Source organism: Eleutherodactylus coqui, chromosome 3 (assembly GCF_035609145.1).
Source record: "Eleutherodactylus coqui strain aEleCoq1 chromosome 3, aEleCoq1.hap1, whole genome shotgun sequence".
Lineage (NCBI taxonomy): Eukaryota > Metazoa > Chordata > Amphibia > Anura > Eleutherodactylidae > Eleutherodactylus > Eleutherodactylus coqui.
Window position 1 is genome coordinate 290,116,504 of NC_089839.1, and position 23,798 is coordinate 290,140,301.

The following is a 23,798-nucleotide window of genomic DNA, read 5'->3' on the forward strand; positions in this document are numbered from 1 at the left end:
CCTTTATTTGCCCCTGTGCCCGGTGAGGTGCCCCTGCTCCCCCTCAGCTGAGGTGATTACTCTCTGGGAGCCGCTGACAAGACGCCTCTGTCACTGCCGTGTGTGTTTTCTGTCACACAGCGCAACATACGCAGAGCGCTCAGCCCGCACAATACACGGCCGCACTGCACGCCGGGACTCGTAGTCCCGCGCGCTCCTCCCTCTGATGCCCAGCCTTACCCGCTCAAACTTCAACTCCCATACTGCCCCGCGTGCCGAGTTCCCGGATGTCTACCGCGCCGGAAGAGAAGACAGCCTCTTTCCCAGCCATCTTTTGGCTTCACTAGCAAGCGAGCTCAGCGCTCCAGGCCTCGTAGAATCGGAGGACATCCACCTCTTTAGGGGCCATCATGCCCGGGCATTTGCAGGAAGGCTTCGGCTGCGTCGTCACTAATCGTTTCGACCAGCTATTTGACGACGAATCCGACCCCTTCGAGGTACTGAAGGCGGCGGAGAACAAGAAGAAGGAGGGAGCGGGGGCACCGGGCCAGGGGGCAGGCAAGACGGCAGCCCAGGCCGCCAAGCAGCCCAAGAAGGAGTCTCAGAAGGACCGTAGGAACCCACTGCCCGACAAGAAGGAGGAGGCGGCGCCGCCCGTGGCCCTCAAGAAAGAAGGTAAAGCGGGCGTTCGGGGAGCGCGGGCCTAGTAGGCCTCTGCGGCGCCCCCTGCAGGCGGGGCACAGCGCTCTGCACACCTCCATGTGCGGGCCGCGCTTACAGATTCGGGGCGCCATTATGTTATTAAGGGGTCAGTACTCTCTAGCGCCCCCCAGGTCGGGTAGGAGGCCGGGTGTCGGTGTCCCGGGTCTGCGCCCCGCACGTGTTGCTGTCACCCTGCCCTGCAGGAGGGTGGATGGCGGGAGATGATGGCCGCTCACCACGTGGTTGCTGGAGGGGGGAGGAGGCTCCACTGTCACAACATGGTCGGGGAGCACGTGGTCAGGGCCAAATTGGGGATCCCTGTGGGTGCAAGGTGGGGATCACCTGGGGGGAGGGGCAGGTTTGGGGTCCCACGTGTGCGGCTCTTTTGTAAAAAGTTACATTGGGAGAAGTTTGCTGTGAGTTTTGATACTTTTGTATCAGATGACTGTTGGGTCTACAGGAGGTGCGTGACCGGAGACGACTTGTCCCGATAGTTGTGACACCCCCCACCCCCACCCCCCCCAAAAAAAATACTCGCCGGCCCCGCCCACAAAGAAAGGTTTAACTTCCTGTCTACCCCGGAGTGAGATTGACCTACACCTAGACTTTTCGGGGTAGGCTGCGGCGGCGTCACTGGGGGCTGACCATAGTCGTGCCCTGCGATGTGGGATGTCATCGGCAGAATGTTATCGGTTGGACGTTGCGACTTTAGTGTCGTGGGACAATATTCTGACGCGCCGGCTCCGTTGGTGAAAGCAGCGGGCATTTGTAGGGGGCGTTCACTCTCTGGTGTAGGTGCGTGCAAAATCCGGTAAATGTTTTGAACTGCTGATTTTGGTGCGGGTTCACACCAAAAACTGTCAAAATCCTCGGATGTGGATTTTTTGACACTGGTTTTGCCCCGAATCCACAGCAGAATTCACTATTTCAGATATGAGGCACATTCTGCACCAAAAGTGGTTTTTGCTGTAGAATTCGGGGCCATTTTTCCACTGCTGCAGATACTCTGCGGTTCCGGCCCACGCGAACGCCGCTGGGGCGATATTTTTAAAATTTGTTCTACTTTCCGTTCGATTGTCCACCCGAAAAAATGCAACAAAAATCGCGCAGTTCTAGAATCACATGGACTTTTTTCCTTTACTCGGTCAGAGTGGGAAAAACATATCGGCACATCCAACGTTTGCCCGTTCACGCCAGCGGGCGAGTCTTAAAATGAATGCATTGAGCTGGTGGGATCCGGTAACGGCTGTGATAATAGGGACCAAAAAATAACAGAACCAGGAAATGGAGAGCCGCTCGCTGACCGCCTTGCGTTTTTTGTGCACGTAAAAAGCGAATATGAATTGGGGGGGGGGGGGGTTACAAGAAGCATTGCATCGGTTTTTACGGCGTGCCGCGTGAATACAACCCCGGGGGGGGGGGGGGGGGGGTTACGTGGCAGAATTTTACACCAATATTTTTTCATATAGATTTCGCCTCTAAAAGCGGTGGCTGGAATCGGGCGGCTGGGCTCTGGCTGTGTAGATGGACGGCGGCGGATTTTACACTTTTCAGTGGGCAAATTCGCGTACGGAAAAAGCCTGCACCGTGTAGACTCCAGCTTCCTGTGAGTGGGATGTATAGATTTCTGGGAGAATGCCACTGCAAAAATCTGACTTGTGGATATTCCCCTATTCTGCCAGTGACCTGCAGGGGGCACATCATTATGCATGGGGCACTAGTAGGCCTGGGGATCAAATGTGATTTGATTCGCCACTTTGGAGCCCCGTGACTCTTCTCTTCGCCAAAATTGGTAAATTACCTTTTTTTGCCAATAGAATGGCGGGCGCCACACCAGCTGACTCTGTCCCAGCAGCGTTAAAAAGCTGCATAAATGCAGCCGCGTGCATTCGATGCAACCTGCAGCCAATCATGGAGAAGGAGGCTTAACTTTCTGCCCACCGCCGCTAGGCAAAGCAGGAAGCCGCTCTTCTCCAACATTGTGGCTCTACCCCCGATCCAGCAGACGCTCCAAGGATCTAGAGTGGACTAGCGTAAGCGATGGCGGGGAGAATAGGGTGACGACTCAGCAGCGTGAGAGTTAGTAGCCACCCGGCCCGCGGTTAATTAGTATCCCTGTCGACCGGGCTGTCACATTAGTTAACTTTTTTACATTAACTGGTCGCGTCTATCGGTGTAAGAAATGAACGGACGCTGCCGGCGCATCTACCCTAAAGGATCCTTAATCGGCCTGTAATGAGGTGGAGATGGCGGTAGGACTTGGTTAGTACAGAGCTGGAGGACCTTTCATTGCACCAAGGCTGTCATGTGCTGGGAGGCTCGGCCAGGGCTGGTGTGTGCGGCCGCCTGCAGCGTCGGCTAACTTAATATAGGGAAACTAATATAACCGCTGCCTCGCCCATTTACTTATCACCACTACATGACAGCGCCGGCCGGCGACACAGATCAGCCATCCAGTATGAGGCCGGCTAGCTGCTGATTTCCTGCAATACTCTGCAGGCCTGGAATCCATGATTGCGTCTTTACGTCCCCTTGAGGGACAAAAAGTGTTCAAAAAGTAAATAAAGAGAAAAAAAAAAATTTCCCCTGCAAGCGTATTTTTTAACGAAAAATTGTGTATTGTTACATCCATAATTAGTACTACAAAAATATGCCCGTTACTGCGCATAGTGAATGGCAAAAATGTATTTAAAATGCCACAATTGCTATTTTTTAAATGGTACCGATGTAAGCCAACTCCTGCAAAAAACAGACCTTGTTGGTGGGAAAAATAAAAAACTTGTGTAAGTCCTGGTATGCGGCAATGCAAATGCAAATTTTTTTTTTCCAGGTTTTGTTGCGGAAAAGTCACACATGAAGAAAACTATAACTTGTATCACCGTAATCCTGGCGATCCGCAGAATAAAGGATTTGTCAATCTTTATACTTTTAATGTGAACAAGGTTAAAAAACCTTGACAGAAATAGTTTTGTTCCATTCTCCCCCCCCCCCCGCCCCCCCAAAATTAAGTTTTAATGAAAGTTAAACTATACATGACACGTACCACAATCAAGGCCTCATGCGGCTCCCAGTTCATTTAGCAACCAAAAAAAAAAATCATAAATCAAAATCTCATATTTAAAACTTGTGATAATCGCCTGGGCTCCATCCTGCTGAAGTCCCCATGTAGATACCCCCCCCACCCCCCATTCTGATGTCTAATTTTGTAGTCTGGAGGGGGAGACGGGATCAGATGTGACACGAAGGCTTCCCTCACACAATGCGCTCTTTTTTACCGCAAATTAACGCAACTTTTTTAGCGCCGCGCTACTTATGTTGAACGTTTCAATTGTTTTCAATGGCGCCCCTCAGACAGCCGATCAATTGGGGCGATTGTCGAGCTGAATTTTTCTGTTTTTCGGCGTTTAGCACACCTCGTCAGTTATAAGGAGTGCTAGAAGCTGGTGTCGGCCGCAGCAAAATAAAAGCGATTTGTAGCGATTTGCCTGTGCGAGGAAGGGCCTAAGTGTAGTGCTAGGTGCAGGAGCTGGCGGAGAGCAGTGCAAAGGCAAGGAGGTGCTCTTATCACTATGGGCACTGTAAAAAAAATTATATATATATATTTTTTCCCCTAGAATACCCCTTTAATCCACAGCAATATTCCAAGTATCTTGAGTACTGCTGTGGATTTTCCTGCGGATCCAGCCCCATTCAATAGGGCTAATCCACGTGCGACATGTTTGACATTGTTTCAGTGTCAAGAATTGAGTTGGAATCTTTATTTCGTGACAAGGGTTTAAAAATTCACATGTGGAAAAACTCAAGCTGTATGAACTGTGGCGCAGATTGCTAAAATGTCAAGGGGTTTGGAATCTGCTGTGAAATTACACCATGGCACTTATTCAAAATAATGGGTGAGCCTTAGAGGATCCTTTTGGTCAGGGTTTCTCATCTCCAATCCTCAAGGCCCCCCAACAAGTAATGACTTAAGGGGTTTGTCCAAGTTAAGGGAAACCCCTGTTACTGGGTCCCCCATGGTATAAAATTAATCACTAATCGCTCCTCTGTAGATCAGTTGCCGGCAGCTCCATTCTCTCAGTGACATCACTTGGCAGGCTGAGTCCGTCTAAAAACAAGCTGCAGCAGCCAATGACAGGGGTCAGCAGAGTTCTGTCATTGGCTGCTTCAGCAGGTTTATGGGACATTGCAGCTACAGAGAGAGGCGAGTAACTGTTGATTTATATACCATGGTGATGGGTTTTCCTTAATTCGGACAACCCCTTTAAGGATATTCTACAGAGCGGTCCCGGTGGCTTTCTGAGGCACTGATAATGACATCACCTATGTAACACCTCAAGAAGGGGGACTTAAGAATTGGAGTTTTGAAACACTGCTGTAGAGGGAGGGAGGTCGCTGGGCCAAATACATCCTTAGATCCATAATGCATTGTTCCGATCCGCTAACGGCATGAGTTCATCTTGCGTTTCTTGGCAATATTTTACATTGCAATGGTTCCACCAAAGAGCTGAAGCTCATGGTTGGGGGTTCCTGAATAGGTGAGACAAGACAGCCCCTTTAATATTTTTAGAGCCCCCAAACACCAGTACCGTACGATTCAAGTCATGCGATGCAACTTTTTTGGTTCATGACCTTCATATTCTTCCATGGAAGTTTGTTTCCACTTCATAAACTTTTATGGTAGGTGACTGTTTCACATAAAGTCGGCGTTGCACACGTTGGCTGATGGGCCTTCCATGTCCTCCGATTTCTGCTGACTAGTAGAGCCTTGATGATTTTAGTGCTGCTACTTACCTTTATGTTGCCCAGCCTTGTACATACATGTTCAGGTGAGGTTTAGAGGTTGGATGGTGCATTCTGCATCGGCATAACCAGTAAACTAGGTTGTGGCGCTTATAGTTTTAGCAGACGTGGAGTCTTTTTATACTCAGCCGGTCCCCTATTTCTGCAGCGTCCCAGCGGCGCACAGCAAGCCTGATTTTTCAGATGGCACATTGCTGGGGGTCTCTGCAGGAACAGGGGATCGGGTGCACTGAGTAGGGGGTTGGACCCGATGACCCTGGAGGTCCTTTCGAACTCTATCAGTCTTTGAGTTCCTTGGACTCTATGGCACTGGCCTAAAGCATGAGAACCTTAACCCATGGTGCTTACAGTTAATGGCAGGTTCCCTGTAACTGCGGTACCGCAGGCGCCTCCTCTCATCCGTATAGCACCGATCTTGCAGTGTATTTAGAAATGAAGTATTGCAGTCCTTTAGATACAGTCGTCTCAGGTTTTCCCAGTGTCTGTACGGTGTTGTAGGCCCCTGGCAGTGCTTGCTGGGTGTGGAAGCCATTGTTCAGCTTGCAGCGCGTCTAGTGTTCAGGCCGCCGTTGGTGACCACACCCAAATATGTAACTTTTTTTTTTTTTTAAGGTAATAATTGAGCTCCCTGCATTACACCCTTTTTGGCTTTATTAGTCTGTGACTCTTGCTCATGTGGGACTTGTTCCCAAGTTATAATTGGCACGGCTTGCCTACATTTGCAGCACTTTATAGGCTGCAGCAGCTGTCGTCAGCAGTAGTGGCACCAGGCGGCTATTCTCAGGCCCTTGTGGAAGGCCAGAACACGCTGTCAATCAGGACGGGTTGCTTACCCAGAAGACCTGGCAGCGGGCTGGTGACCTTATTCTGTTCAGATACCTCTGTAACTGTAGTACGGTGGTGTTTAGCTGAAAGCGGCTTGTAATACTACACCGAAACGTGCACAGGCTGCGAGGTCAGGTGGGGGAGGAAACACCATAAACTTATCACTAGTTGTAATGCAGTGGATAATACTTGGTGCCGTGTCTCGTTAGAGACTACCAGCTAATAACCCTGAGACAGCTTTGTAATGTCCCTTTAAGGCTGCTTTACAGCAGCTATGATAACACACTTGGGGGCATTTTACATTAGCAGATGATCGGGGACAAACATTAGTTCACCTGATCATCGCCTCGTGTGAAGCTGCCGGCGATCAGCCGACAAGTGAGCAAAGCTTGTTTGGGGGACGATCTTTTACATTATCTGTTACTGACAACATATCGCTGTGCAAATAACGTACCGGACAATAAAACTGTATAACGATCATAATAAGTCTGGCTGCACACAAACTATGCGTGTTCCTGCAGCGGACCCCGGCCAGAGATTACGCATACTTGCTATTTCTGTACTGCGGATGACCGCAGACTTATGGCATCGGTCATGCGCCGTACAGATTTTTTTCCCCTGAATGTTTGTATTTCCCACGATGATGCGGGTACCTGCAGCCTATCAGCAATGTCAATTGCGGATGGGCTGCGGCTCAGACGGCCTCCATTGACTTCAATGCAGGCCGTCCGCACGGAGTCTGCAGCAAAATAGAGCATTTTGCAATTTTTTTCTCCACTCGCGGAATATGCGATTTGTTTCCGCGAGTGTGAAGGGAAAAGTTGTTTTCTTTTTTTTTAACATACCTTTCCAATGCATGCATTGCGGACTCCGACCGTGAATTCTGCAGTAGATATCCGGTTGTGTGAGACCAGCTTAAAGGTACTTGTACACAGTGCAACTGCCAGGAACATAAGTGCCAGTTCAGTGACGTTCTTATGCTTTTACACAGGCGTGATAGTCTGTTACATAATGGAGGCAGACCGCGCCAGAGATCTCCCCCAGCCACTCGCCTCCATTCACTTTAAACAGTAGATTAAACGGAGACAGAAGCCGCTCAGTAATCGTTGCGTCTCGGTGACTTCTCGCTCAGTGCCCTGTCGGGGCAGTCTGTACTCTGGTCGACAGTCGCCCTTAATCGCTCGATTGAGTAACTATCTGCCCATGTAAAAGTACCTTAACAATTGTTTGGATGCCTACATTGGCGCTGATTACACCATGTCAGACTGCATTCACATGTGCAGTTTTTGTTAAAGTTTTTCAATGTGGGTTTTGAAGCAAAAACCAAGAGGGGAATAAAAAAAGTTGCAGCCGTCCTTTCTTTTCTTTTGTGATCCTAATCTGGCTTTGGCTTCACAAACTGAATCAAAAAAACCTGCTTGTGTGAATGCAGCCTTTATAGAGCTGAGCGAGCACCGCTAAAACATTGATCAGTGCTCGTTCCTGGCACAATATCTGCCAGCGTAAAAGGGCCCTAAGGCTGCGCCGACATTCCCACTAGGATCCTCCGTAGCAGATTGCATCATCACAGTGCCTTTATGTGATAATGATGGGCATCATGAGGGTAAGCTGATGGATTCTGTTAGTCGCAGGTACATTAAGCGCTATTGGTGTCCATCATGTGATCTGGCGCTGCTGTCACTTTCATTTTTCTTATGACCGTAAAAGATGGAGATGCAGACACAGCTGTGAACGAGCCCTGTGGCAGAGTTCACATCTGCGTTTGGCCATTCTGTCTTCCTGCGCCATTATAGGCGCATCATATTGCACCTAGTGGCCAACAAATTTTTGTAGTTTGAGTGATTATTTTAGGGACTTGTCGCTTGAGCTATTCCCCCTTTTTATGTCTACTAATGTTTTAAATGCACAATATTTAACTTTTTTCCCCCCCAATTTTTCACTTTTCAATCTGGCGTGGTCGCCACTGTCCTTTGACACTCATCCACCCACAAATATCTTAACTTTTCCAATAGCCTTTGTATGTGACTTGGCTCTCGGCTCTGTCATTGACGACTTGTTGACATGTGGTGTTTGTGTGTGACAGGGATCAGGAGAGTTGGCAGGAGGCCCGACCAGCAACAGCAGCAAGCACCACAGCAGCAGCAGCCGCCGCCGCCTTCACAGGCCCCACAGGGTGAAGGGAAGCCCACCGACAGAAGACCCGTCGAGAGGCGGCCACCTCGGGAACGCCGCTTTGAGAAGCCAGCTGAAGAAAAGGGTGAAGCAGGGGAATTCTCCGTGGACAGGTAAATCTTGCAGCTTCACAAGCTTTTATGGAGGTAGTTATTATAGGTGCATAGAACAAAAGACATTTACTTGGCAAATAAACATGGGAGCTTCAGAGTATTAAATGTGCGCTGCAATTTTTGTGTGCCTCCATCTAGCTGCATATTTGTATGTTTGTACTTGTGCAGTCTCTTTTGGAGGCCATGTCTATATCGTATTACATGCAATGCTCTAGTCACAGCAGCAGAATTTGTTTTACATGTAACTGCTCAGGGCAACTTAAATCTTAGGCTGTTTGCATCAGCTTTTATGCTCTCAAGCAGTGTCTGTAAACTTTAAATTCATCCTACTGTAGGCCTCTTGGTGAAAGGCCACCCCGTGGTCGTGGTGGTCTAGGAGGAAGAGGACGCGGCCGTGGACGTGGTATCGGCAGGGGCGATGGCTTTGACTCTCGTGGCAAACGTGAATTTGACAGGCACAGTGGTAGCGACCGAGCGTAAGTAGACTTTGCTCTTCATTTCAACTTTCCTTTTGATGATTATTATGTTTTCCCAATTAACTTTCGTCCCCACTGACCATATAACTCATTTTGGTTAGTTCTTCACATTTCAGTGGCACGAAACATGAGGACAAGAGGGGCGGCAGCGGATCCCACAACTGGGGAACTGTGAAGGATGAACTAAGGTTGGTTGGGTTTGTTAATGGAAATGTTTGCCAAAAGTGAGGAAGCAGGGGAGTGGGTGGTGCTTTTACCTTTAGAGGTGTTGGACGTATCAGACAGACAGCACTTGGGTGTATTGAGCGGTTTTGCACTTTAATTGAAGGTCTGATTTACTTTTCTTTGCATGCAAATGGAAGATGGAAAAATGTGTATCTAGCATCACCTATTCCAATACATTGCACTACTTAAGCATTTTTCCATCTCCCATTGGTAAACTTTTTCCCAGGGAACATTGCTTGGCTTATAGTTCACCCTTCGCCATGTTGGTGATCTCCACAAGGAGAAGCAATACCTCCCTAGAACTTGTTGCTTGGAAAGATATGGAGGTTTAAGACTGTGGTTTGCAAATACCTTTGTCAGTAGTGCAGATAAATGACGTTCACATTAAGGCCGGCTGCACATGGGAAGCCGGATTCCGCAGGCGGAAATCCAGTTGTGACTCTGTCCAGCGATCTTGCGAATTCTGTATTGCAGGTGACCGTGGACGCTCACCGTTGGTCATGTGCAGTACAGATTTTTTTAAAAATTAATTTGCATTTCCCGTGCCGTTGCTAGACGATCCAGGTACCCGCAGCCCATCTACAATGATAATTGCGTATGGGCTGTGGGTCTGATGGCCTCTATTGACTTCAATGGAGGCTGTCCGTAACAAAATACTGCAATTTTTTTCCTCTCTGCTCACGGAATATGCAATTAGTTTCTGCGCGTGTGAAGGAAAAAGCGAAGTTATATACCTTTTTAATGGGTGCGATTTGCTAAGAATCCTCCGTTTATACGCTGACCGCGGATTCCCAAATAGGAATTCGGTCATGTAAAGCCGGCCTAAGCCAATGTTATATGGTTTGTGATGTCACCTTCTATATGGATTCTGTGCTGTCTTCATCCTGACTTCTGTGCAGTGTCACACTGATAAGGGCGGTGTGTGCAGCCAACATATTTGATAAGCTCCAGCTTCAGCCTATTTAAGCCAGTCTGTTGCTAGTTGTAGTTAAGATAACAAGACATTAGTAGTTTGCCCTTTTGCCAGGCCGTTTGCGCTTAATAAAATTGTATACAAAATTGCAGAAAAGTCAGTTCTTAGAGCAAGCTTGTTACGTTGCCAAAAAGCTGCACGTTTTACCCTTTTCATTTGATGAAATATCCAGCAGAACCTTCTAAACGTTTTGAAGTTTAGTTTCAGTATTTGCAAACAGCAGCCTATTGCTAAGGATCATTCACCACTTGCAGCTTCGTGGGGTCTGGTATGAGACCAACAACGGTTGGCTAGAATGGATCAATGAAGCACTAGGGCTGCTTCACAATATTTGTGCCGGAACCTGGATGCCCACTGATGGACCCAGACGATCAGCAAGTTATGACATTTACTAGGAATATCTTCACTTGCAAAGACTAGAATACCCTTCAACCATTGTGTCCTGTAGATGCAGGTTTTACCTGTCTGACTCCTATAGTTATGTGCTGCAGAGTCGGGGACAGTGGATCGTAGCCCAGCAGGCTGAACAGTGTGCTTAATGCTATAGGGGAATATGATGACCCCATTTAGAGACGGATCCTTCTAGTAGGCTTTATTCGTAGGGAAGTTCTGACGGTGGATTCTTAGCAAATTGTGGTGTGTGTTTTATACCTATGATTAGACAAACAGGTTTTTAGAAGGGATATGTTTAGATCTGTCCTTTTTAAAGTAAGTTAACCTGCACTTGATTATTACAGACTTGTAGCTCTAATATGTAGGTGCATCTAGTCTCGAATCCTTGGGATGAATTTTATTACAAACCTGTAATACGGTTGTGTAGGTGAGGCAAAAGTTCAACCTGGTGCCAAATAGCTTACAGTTTCACCTTTAAGTGGGATGTATTCCTAGTACAGTAGCTTTCTCTATTATCTTGGCAACGCTTGAGATTCATCTAATGATTAATAGTTGTATCTAATGACTAATCCAAAGATCAGAAAATGCAGTGTTTTCCCTCATTTGTATAATTTTCAGTGAAATGGACCAGTCAACCGTAACGGAGGAGACACCTGAAACCGAAGATCAACCAGCCGCCGACTCTGAAAACAAGTGAGTGTTTACATAAAATGTTTTTGTATGCACAGCAGAAAATGGTTGTTTTTTTTTCTTTTCACAAAAAAGAACAGCCAAATATTAGAAATGTGTAAGACAGTACTTTTTGTTAAAAACAAACACAAAATGGTGTGTGATGGAAGACAAGGTGATTTCACACGGGGCTGAATATTCCATAACAGCATTGTGAAATATGCTGTCTTGGAAATCTGCACATCAAAATGCGGACTTTAATGTCGAACTGCCAGTAGAATTCTGCCATTTTCAGTTCCGCATTGTTGGTAGCGCAGACTTTAATGCTGAATAAAATTTGTTCATAACATTGTTGTAGAATATCTCGACCCATGTTGAAAGTACCCTCAAGGGTGCATTCACATAAACAAAAAAAACGGACAGTTTTTCATGCCCTCTTTTTGGGGATTTGATAAAATATGAGAAATATAAGGGAAGAACTTTTTCCTGCTGGATCCACTTCTGGTTTTGGTTAAAAAGAAAAAAGAAATATTGAAGGAAAAGTTTTTTTTAAATGACCCTAAAGTGACTTATAGCATCACTTGATCGAGCCCCCCAGCGTTCCTGAAAATAAAGGGACTGCAATGCCAATTAAGCTCTGCACTCCCTTCTAAGTGTGCAGCCTGGGTGCTGCTTTGCAGGGCCGTGAATTTCTTTTATGGTTAAGGTTTTTTAAAATGTTTTCTTTAGAGATACATTTCAGAAATTAGTTATGGGTTTCATTATAATCTTGAATGGTTTAGTATAATCTGGCAGTAAAACTAATAAGCATATCAGGATTTATTTTCTTTCTGTTTGCTTTATAAAAACTGAACCTCTCAAAAACTGACCACCTGATGTTTCCGCTCTCTACTAACCAACCTCATCCTGACATCTGCATCTCAATGTGTGGCACCATAACTCCCAGACAGCACGCCCGCTGTCTTGGGGTCATATTTAATCTGGCCTTTACCCCCTACATCCAATCTCTCGCCCGAACATGTCACCTGCATCTCAAGAACATCGCAAGAATCCGCCACCTTCTCACAGTGGACACACTAAAAACTCACTGTTGCCCTCATAGACTCTCAGCTTGATTATTGCAACTCGCTTCGGATCGGGCTCCCTGCACTAGACTCTTCCCTCTTCAATCCATCCTGAATGCGGCAGCCAGGCTCATCTTCCTGTCCAGCCGCTACTGGGACGTCTCTGCCCTGTGCCAGTCACTGCACTGGCTGCCTGTCAAATATAGAATTCAATTCAAACTCTCTGCCTTCATCCATAAAGCTCCCCACAGCTCCGTGCTGTCCTACATTGCCTCCGTCATCTCAATCCACCACCTAGCCTGCACCCTCCACTAATGAAATCCGATTTAGTGCCCCTTTAATTCGAACCTCTCATCCACCTCCAAGACTTCTCCAGAGCAGCACCAGTCCTCTAGAATGCACTACCCCAAACTGCCGGGGCAATCCCCAACACACAAAACTTTAGGCGTGCTCAGAAAATGCACTTCAGGGAGTCATGCCATATCCCCTAAACCAAACCCCTCTGTACCCCGCTTGATAACATGCTCCCTGACCTACTGACTGCAATCCCTGCTAGCCACCATCAACCACCCCCTGCAGTCATACCGATTCAGCCACCACACGGCTTCTTAAGTCTGACCACTGTGTATGTGCATAGCATCCCTCACTCTCTACCTCGCCGTACTGTGTAAATCTCCAGCTCCTTTACCTTCTGTATTACCCCACTATTTGTAGTATGTAATATCATTGGAGCAGGACCCGCACCCCTACGGTTTCCATCAATTGATTACTATGTAACAGTGGTTTTTGTATCTGTTCTCCCTTGTGTTGTAAGCGCGGCAGAATATGTTGGCGCTATATAAAGATTTATTATTGTGTGGTCTGTACCATATATATATATATATATATATATATATATATATATATATATATATATCCTTTTTTTTTTTTTTTTTTTTTTTGATTTCAGTAAGATAGATTTCATATTTAGAAGACATTGATGTGGATTAAGCTTTCTATCAAGTTGTAACCTCTAGTTGGTCATACACCTATTTCTTGATTGTGTAGTATTGACACATCTAAATCTCCTGCTGTTGGTCCTGGCTTCTGTTTTGGTAGCCGGCGATTTATGCTGTCTGAAGCTTTCCATAGCTATGGAAAGCGCAGCCGCGGGATTCAAATCTCAGCATGCTGCGATTTGCCGCAATTCTCTGCGGTGAGTCTATCCGTCAGATAGGCTCAGTGCGGAGTACCATCAGCTGTCTCCTGCTCCCTGGTGGCGGCTCCTTCGACAGAGATCTGCTGCGGGATACTGCTACCCCCTGTGGACAAGGCAGCCTTTTATAGTGTTGTGTATTTTTCTGCCTGATGGTGACTTCAGTACCTTTTTAGGGAAAATGAGGCTGAAGAGGTAAAGGAAGAAGGGCCCAAAGAAATGACCCTGGATGAATGGAAGGCTATGCAAGACAAAGAGCGCGCAAAAGTTGAATTTAACATTCGGAAACCAAACGAAGGTGCTGACGGCCAATGGAAGAAAGGCTTTGTCCTCCACAAATCCAAGAGTGAAGAGGTAATTTATCATGTAATCACCACATTTGCTTGTTTAAATCTTAATGGTTTGGAGGAACATTCAGTTATACCACTAGTAATTTAAAGAGTGGGAAAACCTATTACCACAATCAATCCATTGTGAACGAAGACTGCAAAGACATATTTCGAATCCATTATCTCTGGTTGTGTGCATGTTTCTTGAAATGCTGGCTTTGGTATACAGCAGAGAAAAATCAGACTTGCTTTGGTGGGGTTTGTTAGTTGCATTGCTAATTCCCCCTAATGTCTGATGTCTTGGCACAAAAGGGAAACGCTTGCATACAAGAGCGCTACAAACCCTTTTGCTTACTCATATATGCTGTTACTTCCTGGGCGATGTATATTTGTTATAATTACACAGGGTAACATAAAAGGGTTCACCTATACTAGTTTAATTTTGCTGATAAACTATTAACAGCTCAGAGTATGGGATTGAGATTTTCTGGAGTCTGGTGGTTAAATTCAGCAGTGGTCATGTTATCTTGAAAGCTTATTTTTTTGTGTGTTACTCATGACTCCAGTCCGGAAAATATTGCTTCTGCCACAAAGCATAACATTTAAGCTCCATTTACATGCAAAGATGATCGCTCAAAATACAGTTTGACAGTTTTGAGCGATCATTTTGCATAGCTACTAATGGGCACTAATGCCTATTAGTAGCCATTTAGCTTCATTTGCATTTAAATGAAGCTCCCTTCTCCGTATGCAGATAACAGCAGGATGGTCTGTTATCTGCATACAGTTCCATTGTTCTCCAGTGGGACAGCAGCTGAAAACAATGTTACCAGTGCTCTCGCATGGAATCACAGCGATCAGTCCCTTCTATAAGCTGGCTAACCAAACTATGGTTTTTATGCTGAACTAAAAATCATTGTTTGGTCGAAAAGCTAACAATGGTAACATTTACACGCAACAATTATTGCTCAAAAGACATAATTTGTACACATTTTGAGCAATAATCGTTGTGTGTAAATAGGCTTTTAGACCTTTTCAAGGGCCAGTTCACCAATTTTTAAAAGAGGGTTATTGTATTAGCAAAAACTCAGCTCTCCCCCCACACCTCACTCATCATTCTTTTCAGAAATGAGACCAGTCTTGGCCATGGGAAGTCTCGTATTCCGGTTCCTCCTGACCTTGAAAAGAGCTGTTGCAATACTAGATAGTCCTTGGCTAATAGTGACGGGGAAACAAAAGCAGGCCCTCCTTTTTTAAATTCTATATTGAATATTATAATCTACGAGAAAACCCTTTTAAAGCAACCCTCCGGACCTGGACAAACTGATGACTGCACCAGCTGCTCTGACTACTTGATGCTTCTCCAGTCACATAAGGGATTTTGTTCCAGTTTTTTTTATATGGCTGCGAGTTGGCCAGGAGATAAATAGTTGGACTCAGCCAGCTGTCAACCAAACTGAGACTATAGGGGTACTTGATGACCATTTTGGACCTTTCATAGAATGATGTACAAATGTAGGGTTGCTTTTTATTTTACAGTTTAGCAAATTATCCATGTTTTATTTTGTACTTTTGATAAGAGGAGTTTGGTGAATTATTTTAATAACAACCTACAGAAGTAATATTTATATGGGCTTAAAGGCTTGACGACTTGGGTGGAGTTATCCTTTAAGTGCCACCATCATTACAGTGTGCTTCACCTGACTACACAGATTTTTGATGTATTGGTGACAAACTACTCCATGTGCATCCTGGTTTGTAGTAAATGGCGCAATCTATAATGCATGGTTTGGAGAATCCTGTAATTTTGCCCATGGTTGTCATGAGTTTGGTATTTTGTGTCAGTGAAAAGCATATATAATTTGTAGCGTCGGCAACATTTGTACAATATACAGAACATCAGAAGGGCTTTTTATGTCAAGCTTGGAACTGTGGTTACTTAGACTACTGCACATGGGTGTTTTTAGAGAATGTTCCAGGAAAGAGCAGCTTTTGTGGATGTGAACTAATGGTGCCAGTTGTTGTTTGCATTGGCTGCCCTGCTGCTGTTTGCATGAACTGGAGGAGTGTCTTGCAATAAATCCCTTGTAGATTGTGATTGTTTAGTTGTATCCGCAGCAAGGCGCATGGGCACAGAAACCATCCTGCAGGTGTACGGTTTGTTTGTTCCAGCCTTATCAGGATGTTCAGTTGGGACAGGCCAAATGCCCACGGACGCATTATCGCTGCAAAATTCGCAGTCAGACACCCGCCGCGAATTCCGCAGCAATGTCCTTCCATTCATAGACATGCTGTGTTCAACGATTCTCCCCTGCCCATGAAATCAACTGCGATATTCTGCTCGCAGGGGAGAATCGCAGCATGTTCTATCTTGTGCGGAAAATCGCACGGACAGCTTCCACTGCAGTCAATGGAAACCGTTCGTCCCGCAACTTCAACTGTGAGCACTGCAGAAATATCGCAGGAATCCGCGTCATGCACTGCGCATGCGCGCTGTCTGAGACACTCGTGGCGGATCCATACAGGTGAGTATATAGGGTCGCTGGGGGGGGGGGGTGACGGGTCTTATTCCGCTGCGAGATTTCGCAGTCTGAATGTTAACCGGCCGTGGGCATGAGGCCCTAAATGATCAGACTTGGGGATTCCTCATCTGTGAATGTTGATATTCACAGGGGGGCAAGTTTTAAATATTAATTTTTCTTTTGTCTTTGGTAAATGCTACAGATTTTTTTTTTACCCCTTTATTGCTTTAAGGATACCTTTCAGGAAGCCCTTAAGATGATATTGCTGGGGTATATAACAAGCAGGGATCTAGACATTAAAGCTACTCGCTGGTCCTTGAATGGAGTTTTCTGGTGCCCTCCACTATTGCCATACTGCCATCAAGTTCCATTTTCCTGGGTTCCCATCTACAGTCTTTCAAGAGGTCTGTGCTGCTGCTTGAACCACCTAATGCACACTGAGCTCTCGCTCCGTATTCACCAGTCTAAGACAGTACTAGCTATTCTGATTTAGTTTTGCTCTCGTGAGCAGAGCCGGCCAATCTGAAAGTGGCTTAGTTTAGCACATTGACAGTATGCATCGAGTAATATAACTCTCCCTCCTCCAGTCCGCAAACCGAATCTCCTCTGGGACCAGAAGATTACTTTTTAAATGTATTTATAGGCAGATCTTGGTAATCTTAGGCATATGAACAATGCTATATTGGACCAGTTGTTTGATACCTGACTGCCAAAAGCTCCTCAAAGCTGAAAACTAGGCAGTGTCTTGCTTTTTAAAAACCTTTTTTTTTCTTTGCAGGTTCACGCAGAGTCTGAAGGTTTGGATCATCACTTCCGCAAGCCCGCAAATGACATCACTTCTCAACTTGAGATCAATTTTGGAGACCTTGGACGCCCTGGCCGTGGGCGTGGTGGTGGAAGAGGAGGCCGCGGACGCGGTGGAAGGCCCAGTCGTGGGGGTAGAACTGACAAGGTAAATGCGTTTATCCTGTATTATATTAAGTTTTCAATGTGTTGCAGGTTTTTTTTTCTTTTCTTTTTTTAATTCTAAACCGCCATAATAACATGTCAGATGGGTCTTTATAAGTTGGAAACGCTGGCACTCTTCTGATTACGTCAGAAGTTTCCTAAATGTATTAGAGCTGCTCCCAGTTCTGTCCAATAGGGGGTCCCAAGCTGGGGGCATACTACCTATGTCGCTTCGGATATAGGTTATCTTTGGGAGATAACCCCCCTTTAACCCTCTGCTGCGGATTGTGTCTTGCTGTGATATATATATATATATATATATATATATATATATATATATATATATATATATATATATATATATATATATATATATATACATATACACACACACATACACACATGCATGCTTCTGACCTGGTCACCTTATAACTTGACTTTTTTTTCTTTGTTTCAGTCAAGCGTCTCTGCTCCTGATGTAGACGACCCCGAGGCTTTTCCAGCTCTAGCGTAAACTGGATGACTAAAGTCCCATCCTGGCGCCCTTGTTGGCCCCTCCCTTCTACGAGGCTTGCATGCTTAAGGATCCTAAACAACTACAAAATTAAAGACTGTTGATCATACCATTCACACCTATGGACTGAATTTTATCTGTTTTAAAAGAAAAAAAAAAAAAGGACTTCTCTCGCTACACAGAAGCAACCATACGGTAGTTGAGTTTTGTATTTAGATACGTACTGGTAGCAGGGACGTTTTCATAATTTTTCCAGAGATTATGCATTCTTCATGGATACTTTTTTGTATGGCTGCTTGAAAATATGCGTTTCCAAACTTGAAATATAGGTGTGAAAAGTGTGTACCAGTTAAAGCTTTCACTTCATCTGTGTTTTTATTCTCAAGTGTTTTTTTCCTTAACTTTTTTTTTAAGCTGTAGTTTTATGCTAACACAATAGTGTTTTTTGTTTTTTTTTAAATTTCTTTCAATTTAACCTTTTAGATTTGGCATATAAGCCACATGCCCTGCTTAGTTTGTAAAAGGAAAAGCTGGTTAAATTTTAATTAACTTTTTTTTCTTTTTTATACCTGATTTCAATTTGGAAAGGTATGCAGTGGTGGTAGTGATTTATTTTTTTAGACTTGAACAAAAAAAAAAATTATAGGTTACATGAATTGAGAACACCAGTGTGTGTTTACAAGCAGTCTACTGGAATTTTAGCCTATTTGTGTCAGTCCCATTTTTTCATTTTTTTTATTTTTATTTTTTACTTTTTTTGTCAAAGCGCACAATAGCTTTAAATCTTCAACGTGAAATGTGCAGCTGAATTTCCTCGGGGATGGGACATGAAGAAAACTATTTACATTTGCAAAATCTAAAGTATAATCCAGTAATGAATATTGAGTAATTTGCTGTTTTTGCTGCAACCCTTGTATTAGGAAGGAGGATTTTATAAATGGCAGAGGCTGTTGGTGACTTTCTGTCCTCCCAGACTTGTATTATATTAAAAGGGGTGAAGAAAAAAAAAATGATTCCCCTTCTAAATTTTTACCCCACATTGTCCTATATTTTCAGCTTCCTGGTTTTCACTGGTTGACAAATGAATGTTCCTCTCTTCAGGGGATGTTATACAAATTCCACTCCCTTTTTTTTTAATTTTATTTTTATTTTTAGATTATTTAAATTGCTAATATTGAGGGGGGAAAAATGACCACTTCGAAAACAAAAAAAAAGGACATGAAAGAAAAATACAAAAAAAAAAATATACAAAAAGAATAAAAAGATAAAAAAGTTGTCTACAGTGTTTAAGGATAAGATACTCCTATTATTTAATATTCTTTTTACACTTTTTAGCAGGCTATGAAATTTGTAGGTTCTTATCTGCATAGTTTAATTAAAAACAGATGATATCGCCCTATTTTTATAAAAGCTGTACAGTCGACAAAGTATCCAGAACCGTCGAGCACCACGAAGCGTGATCGTAAATGTTCCTGTGCCCCTTGCGGTTTTCTACTTTGCCGGATGTGCCCGGTCGTTCCAGCGCTGGCAGGGTCAGTGGTATTTTTATTCAACTGGCTTAACTGAAATTATTTTTTAGGAGATTTAATTTACTATGAGGCTACAAACCAGAGGTGTTAAAAATGACAGTGCATTTACTTATAAATGAGATGAGCCTGCATAAAATAGGGCAGTTGCCAGCAGTGACTGCCCTAGGGCGGAGTGGGATATTTTACTGCTTTTGTCTGTACTCCCCTTGGGTATAGTTGTGTGCCCTAAGAGAGGGGTGTTACTCCTAGGGTGCTTCTGGCCGCTCGTCAGGTCTCCCTGGTGTATGTGCTATTCTGTATCCCAATTGCTGCTTAGAACATAGTTAAGGCAAGACTCAGTTCTTTACTATGAGACGGAAGGCTTGAAGATACAATACTGATTAACTCCTTTTGAAGCGATCTCCGGTCCCGGACAAACCAAGATGGTCACACCACTGCTTATTGGTTGTCTTAAGAAATTACACACTGCTCATGTGAGCAGCGCCAGCCAATCAGTAGCGGTGTAGATTCTTGCACTGATTGCAAAACTACCAATGTACTGTACTGCATCAGGTAGTCAAGAGAAGTGGCGTGGCTATCTTGATTTCTCCAGTAACGGAGGGTTGCTTTAAGGCATCATGCACTTGGGTATTGCTCATCTGTAGATGCAGATCAATGGATGTTACACGAAGAGGAAGAGCATAAAAGTAGAGAAATGTGCACTCATTTTTCTGTCTGTCCTGCTGCAACAATACCATGTCTAATGCAAATCACTGTTGCAATTTTTCCATTTTGATACTTTACGGGTGTAGTTCATTACTTGGTATCATAAATGGTGTATAATTTCCGCAGCAGATTTAACGCGCAATTTCCTCTTGTGTACACCATTGAATGATGGCTAAACCCTACTACATGTCCTATACAGGTCCCCCAGCAGCAAGACCCTCGCTAGCAGTTATGAGGAGAGCCGAGCCGTTGCACACTGTCCACTGAAATCAGTCGGCATTTATGTAACGTGCAGAATTGAACGGCCTTCTACTGTGAGATCGGGGGACCCAACTTAAGGGGCTTTTGCTTTTAGGGCACTTGAAGATGAGATGTCCAAAGCGGTCATCCCCTTTACAAATGCGCATAATAAACTTTATATTTCCTCAAAGCAATCTGATCCAGAGGCGGCAGCCAATAATAAAGTAGCTTGTAATATGTTGTGAAGTTTGCCGGTGTGCAGCTCTTTCTGATGTGAATCTTCTTCTGCCTGTCTGCCAAATACTTTACCCTGTGGAAGCACTGATTACTCTATTGTGGTTTCTGTGGCCGCAGCAAATTCACTTTTATTTTTACTTTTTTAGTTTTCTTTTAGAGGTTCTTAAGCTTAAATGCAAACCGGTAGCCCCGATTCTCCCGTGCATAAAAGAAGCCCTTGCTCTACAAAAAAAAAATCTGAAAAAAAAAAAAATCCTATAGCCGACAAAGATTCCATCTGACTTAGTTGATGATGTTTCATAGTTGTAAATTTGCCTCAAGTCCATTTTGTGTGAACTGAAACTGTGAACCAACCTGTCTTTGATGGATGCTTATTGAATTAAAGGTTAATTTTCATGCTCTTGCCAGTCTGACGGGAACTGCTGTGGCAGCGTGATTATTCCTGCACATCGACAACGTGAGGCCTGGTGCGGTCAGCTTCTTGATCCCTATGACAACACTTATGTAGCTTGTTCCAGGACTTGTGTACACAGGCATGAAAGTTTGACTTCAGCTTTTGTAATAAGGCAGAATTTACAAAAATGGAACAGAATAAACCAGTCCAGGTAAGAGGGTTAAAAGAAGCGGGCTACGTTATTTTGTATATCTGTCAATGCTAAGAAAAAATAAAATCGCTCTGTATTTATGGCCATACTCAAGTGTTGAGCTCATTATCTCTGAGATGAGAATTTCCCTGGAAACCTAATTTAATAAATGCTGGTCTGAAGCCTAAAGCTGAAATACCAAGTAGCGGTGACTGAATTTGTTTACCACTGATCTTAACCAGTGTGCGGGAAGTGTCAGCTCATGGCGGCGATCTTCATGTGGACAGGATGATTTATCATCTGTATGACCCGTGAGAGTGTGAAGGGGTGGCCATGATTGATAAGTTAAGGTACCTTTTTAAACGCCCAAATAATTGCTTGAAACGGTGATTTTTGTTAGTATTCTCGTGTACATGAAGCCACCAACGGGGCGCTGAGTGAGAAGTCACTTAGTAGTCGCTTCGTTTTAGCTCCCTGAAATGGCGACTAGCGAGCAACGCTTGACTGGGGAGCTGATCAGTCTTTGAACGACTGCCCGTTTGCAGCGAATGGAGGTACGTGGCCAAAAGAGGACTCTGGCACTCTGCTTCCATTCACTGAGCGACTGTTGCTCGTGTGGGATAGTTGTTGGGGTGGCTGCTGGGCGCTTACGTATCCGATAGTTCCACGTAAAGGTATCTGTAGTTGTTGCAGCTTGAAAATTTAGCTTTTTATCGTTTGGCTGGGTTTGGTTGTTTTTTTAAGTGTTTACATGAATTTTAGGTTTATTCTACATCTCTGCTCACAAGCCACCCTTCTATAGAGCGAGGTGGGAGCTTTAGTTTTTTTGTCTTTTCTTTTGGACGTCAGGCTAGAATCCACCTTGGAGTGGGGGGGGGGGAGGGTGGGCTTCTGTAGCTGCAAAATCTTGAGCCGAGCATCCTGATCTGCTGGGCCGAGTATTCAGCGGCTGTGGTAGGGTCACAGAACTATAGTGGCTGCAGGCGGTTTACAGTTACGCTGTAAGCCCATTTATACCTGGTAAGGATATTGCTTCACTCATTGTGTTCTGTAGGTACATACAATCTAGAAGTCACATGACTGACTAGAAGTGGCAGAAATCAAAGGAATAGAAGTGATTCATTGTTACTACATAAACTTATAAAGTTGTACATTTTTAAAAACATTACTACGTGTGCAAAACAACTTCTGAAATCCGTGCCCCATGAACTTCTTAAAGAAGTGTGAATTTTTTTAGTACATCTGCGTGGAAAAATCTGCAATCTCCCACAAAAATAAAGTCAATTTTAGGATAACCTGCATCCGCTGTAAAAATCCACATGAAATATCTGCACATGGCGTGGACATGAGGCCCAAAGGTCCAAAAAGGGAAAAGTGTGTGTTTTTTGTGGGTGTGGGGTTTGTTGAAGTATATAAATCATGTGATACAAGAACCTGCAGAATTTTATGCAAAAAAAATGAGGATTGTCTAGTTACCCCTCCTGGCTTCCCACAGCTCCAGCACCTCGACTCCTTTCTTCATGTTGGATTTGTTTACAGCAGCAGACAGCCGGTCATAAACCTCAACTTTTGAACGCTGAGGCCTGTGATTGGCTGCTGCAGGCTGTGACTTCCCTGGCTGACTACAGCTTGTAACCACTGGTGGGAGAGCTAGAGAGATGCAACACGGAACTGTGGGGAGAAGAGCTTATACTGTCACTACTTTTAGGCATGGGGAACAGGAAAAAAATGCTAAATTTTGGCAGCCCAAATTTTTTTTCTTTTACACCTGGGTCTGTTTTCTCGTACGCTCTTTTTACTTTAAAAACACATGAGGAAATACTTCTATCACATCGCAAGTCTATTTTTGTAATACAAAATCAAAACTTCAAGTTATTTTTTTTATTGGTCTTAATGTGGAATATATATACTGTGTGTACACACACACACACACACACACACACACACACACACACACACACACACACACACACACACACACACAATGTTAAAAAGTTTTCCTGAATTCATAGTTTTGTTTTTTAATTTGTAACTTTACACTTAGGATTAGCATATCCAGAGTTAGTAACTTTTAAATTTTGTCCATGTATATTGGCTTCTGTGGTACATTGAATATATATATATATTTTCTTTGTGTGGTTTTCAACTTGCCGCAGGATTCAGTAGGACCCCCTGTTATAGGTGAACATGGTGCCCCTGTAGTGACATGAGTTGCTAACAGAGCTGATTGGCTGTGTTCTGCTGGCGGACACCCAGCGATCACATCTTACCTGGGTCCGGTACAAACAGTATTGAGTTCTATATAAACTGCAGTAGAGAAGAGAGAAGTGGGATTTTTTTGGGGATCATTGTTGGCCCTGAATTGACAAGACATTTAAAGGGTTACGTATATATGTGTGTTTATATAATATAAAATATACATACATATATACTGTGTATGTAGCGGGCGTGCGAGCCAAACCCACTGCATGCAGGTGGATATCAGTTCTGTTTGACCTGCTATCAAAGGGAACCATTATCACCATATAGATAGCTGTACGAGTGACATAAAGGGGTTACATTTTGACCATGTTATGGCTGCAATGGCTAGGAGTGCTCTGCTGC

General features: G+C 44.3%; 1 protein-coding gene across 2 annotated transcripts; it reads left to right on the top strand.

Annotated features, from left to right (window-relative positions):
* The first annotated feature begins 274 nt into the window (after positions 1 to 274).
* Positions 275 to 21,029, top strand: SERBP1 (SERPINE1 mRNA binding protein 1). 2 transcript variants are annotated; one of them, XM_066597651.1, is made up of 8 exons: positions 275 to 654; positions 8,390 to 8,591; positions 8,927 to 9,067; positions 9,184 to 9,255; positions 11,277 to 11,351; positions 13,763 to 13,940; positions 17,216 to 17,389; positions 17,843 to 21,029. In XM_066597651.1, the coding sequence occupies exons 1-8, from the start codon at positions 390 to 392 to the stop codon at positions 17,897 to 17,899; spliced, it is 1,164 nt and encodes a 387-aa protein (XP_066453748.1). In that variant the 5' UTR covers positions 275 to 389; the 3' UTR covers positions 17,900 to 21,029. The 2 variants fall into 2 exon arrangements, with proteins under 2 accessions (XP_066453748.1, XP_066453747.1); XM_066597650.1 differs by having other exon boundaries at positions 276 to 654; positions 9,169 to 9,255.
* The last annotated feature ends 2,769 nt before the right edge of the window (positions 21,030 to 23,798 follow it).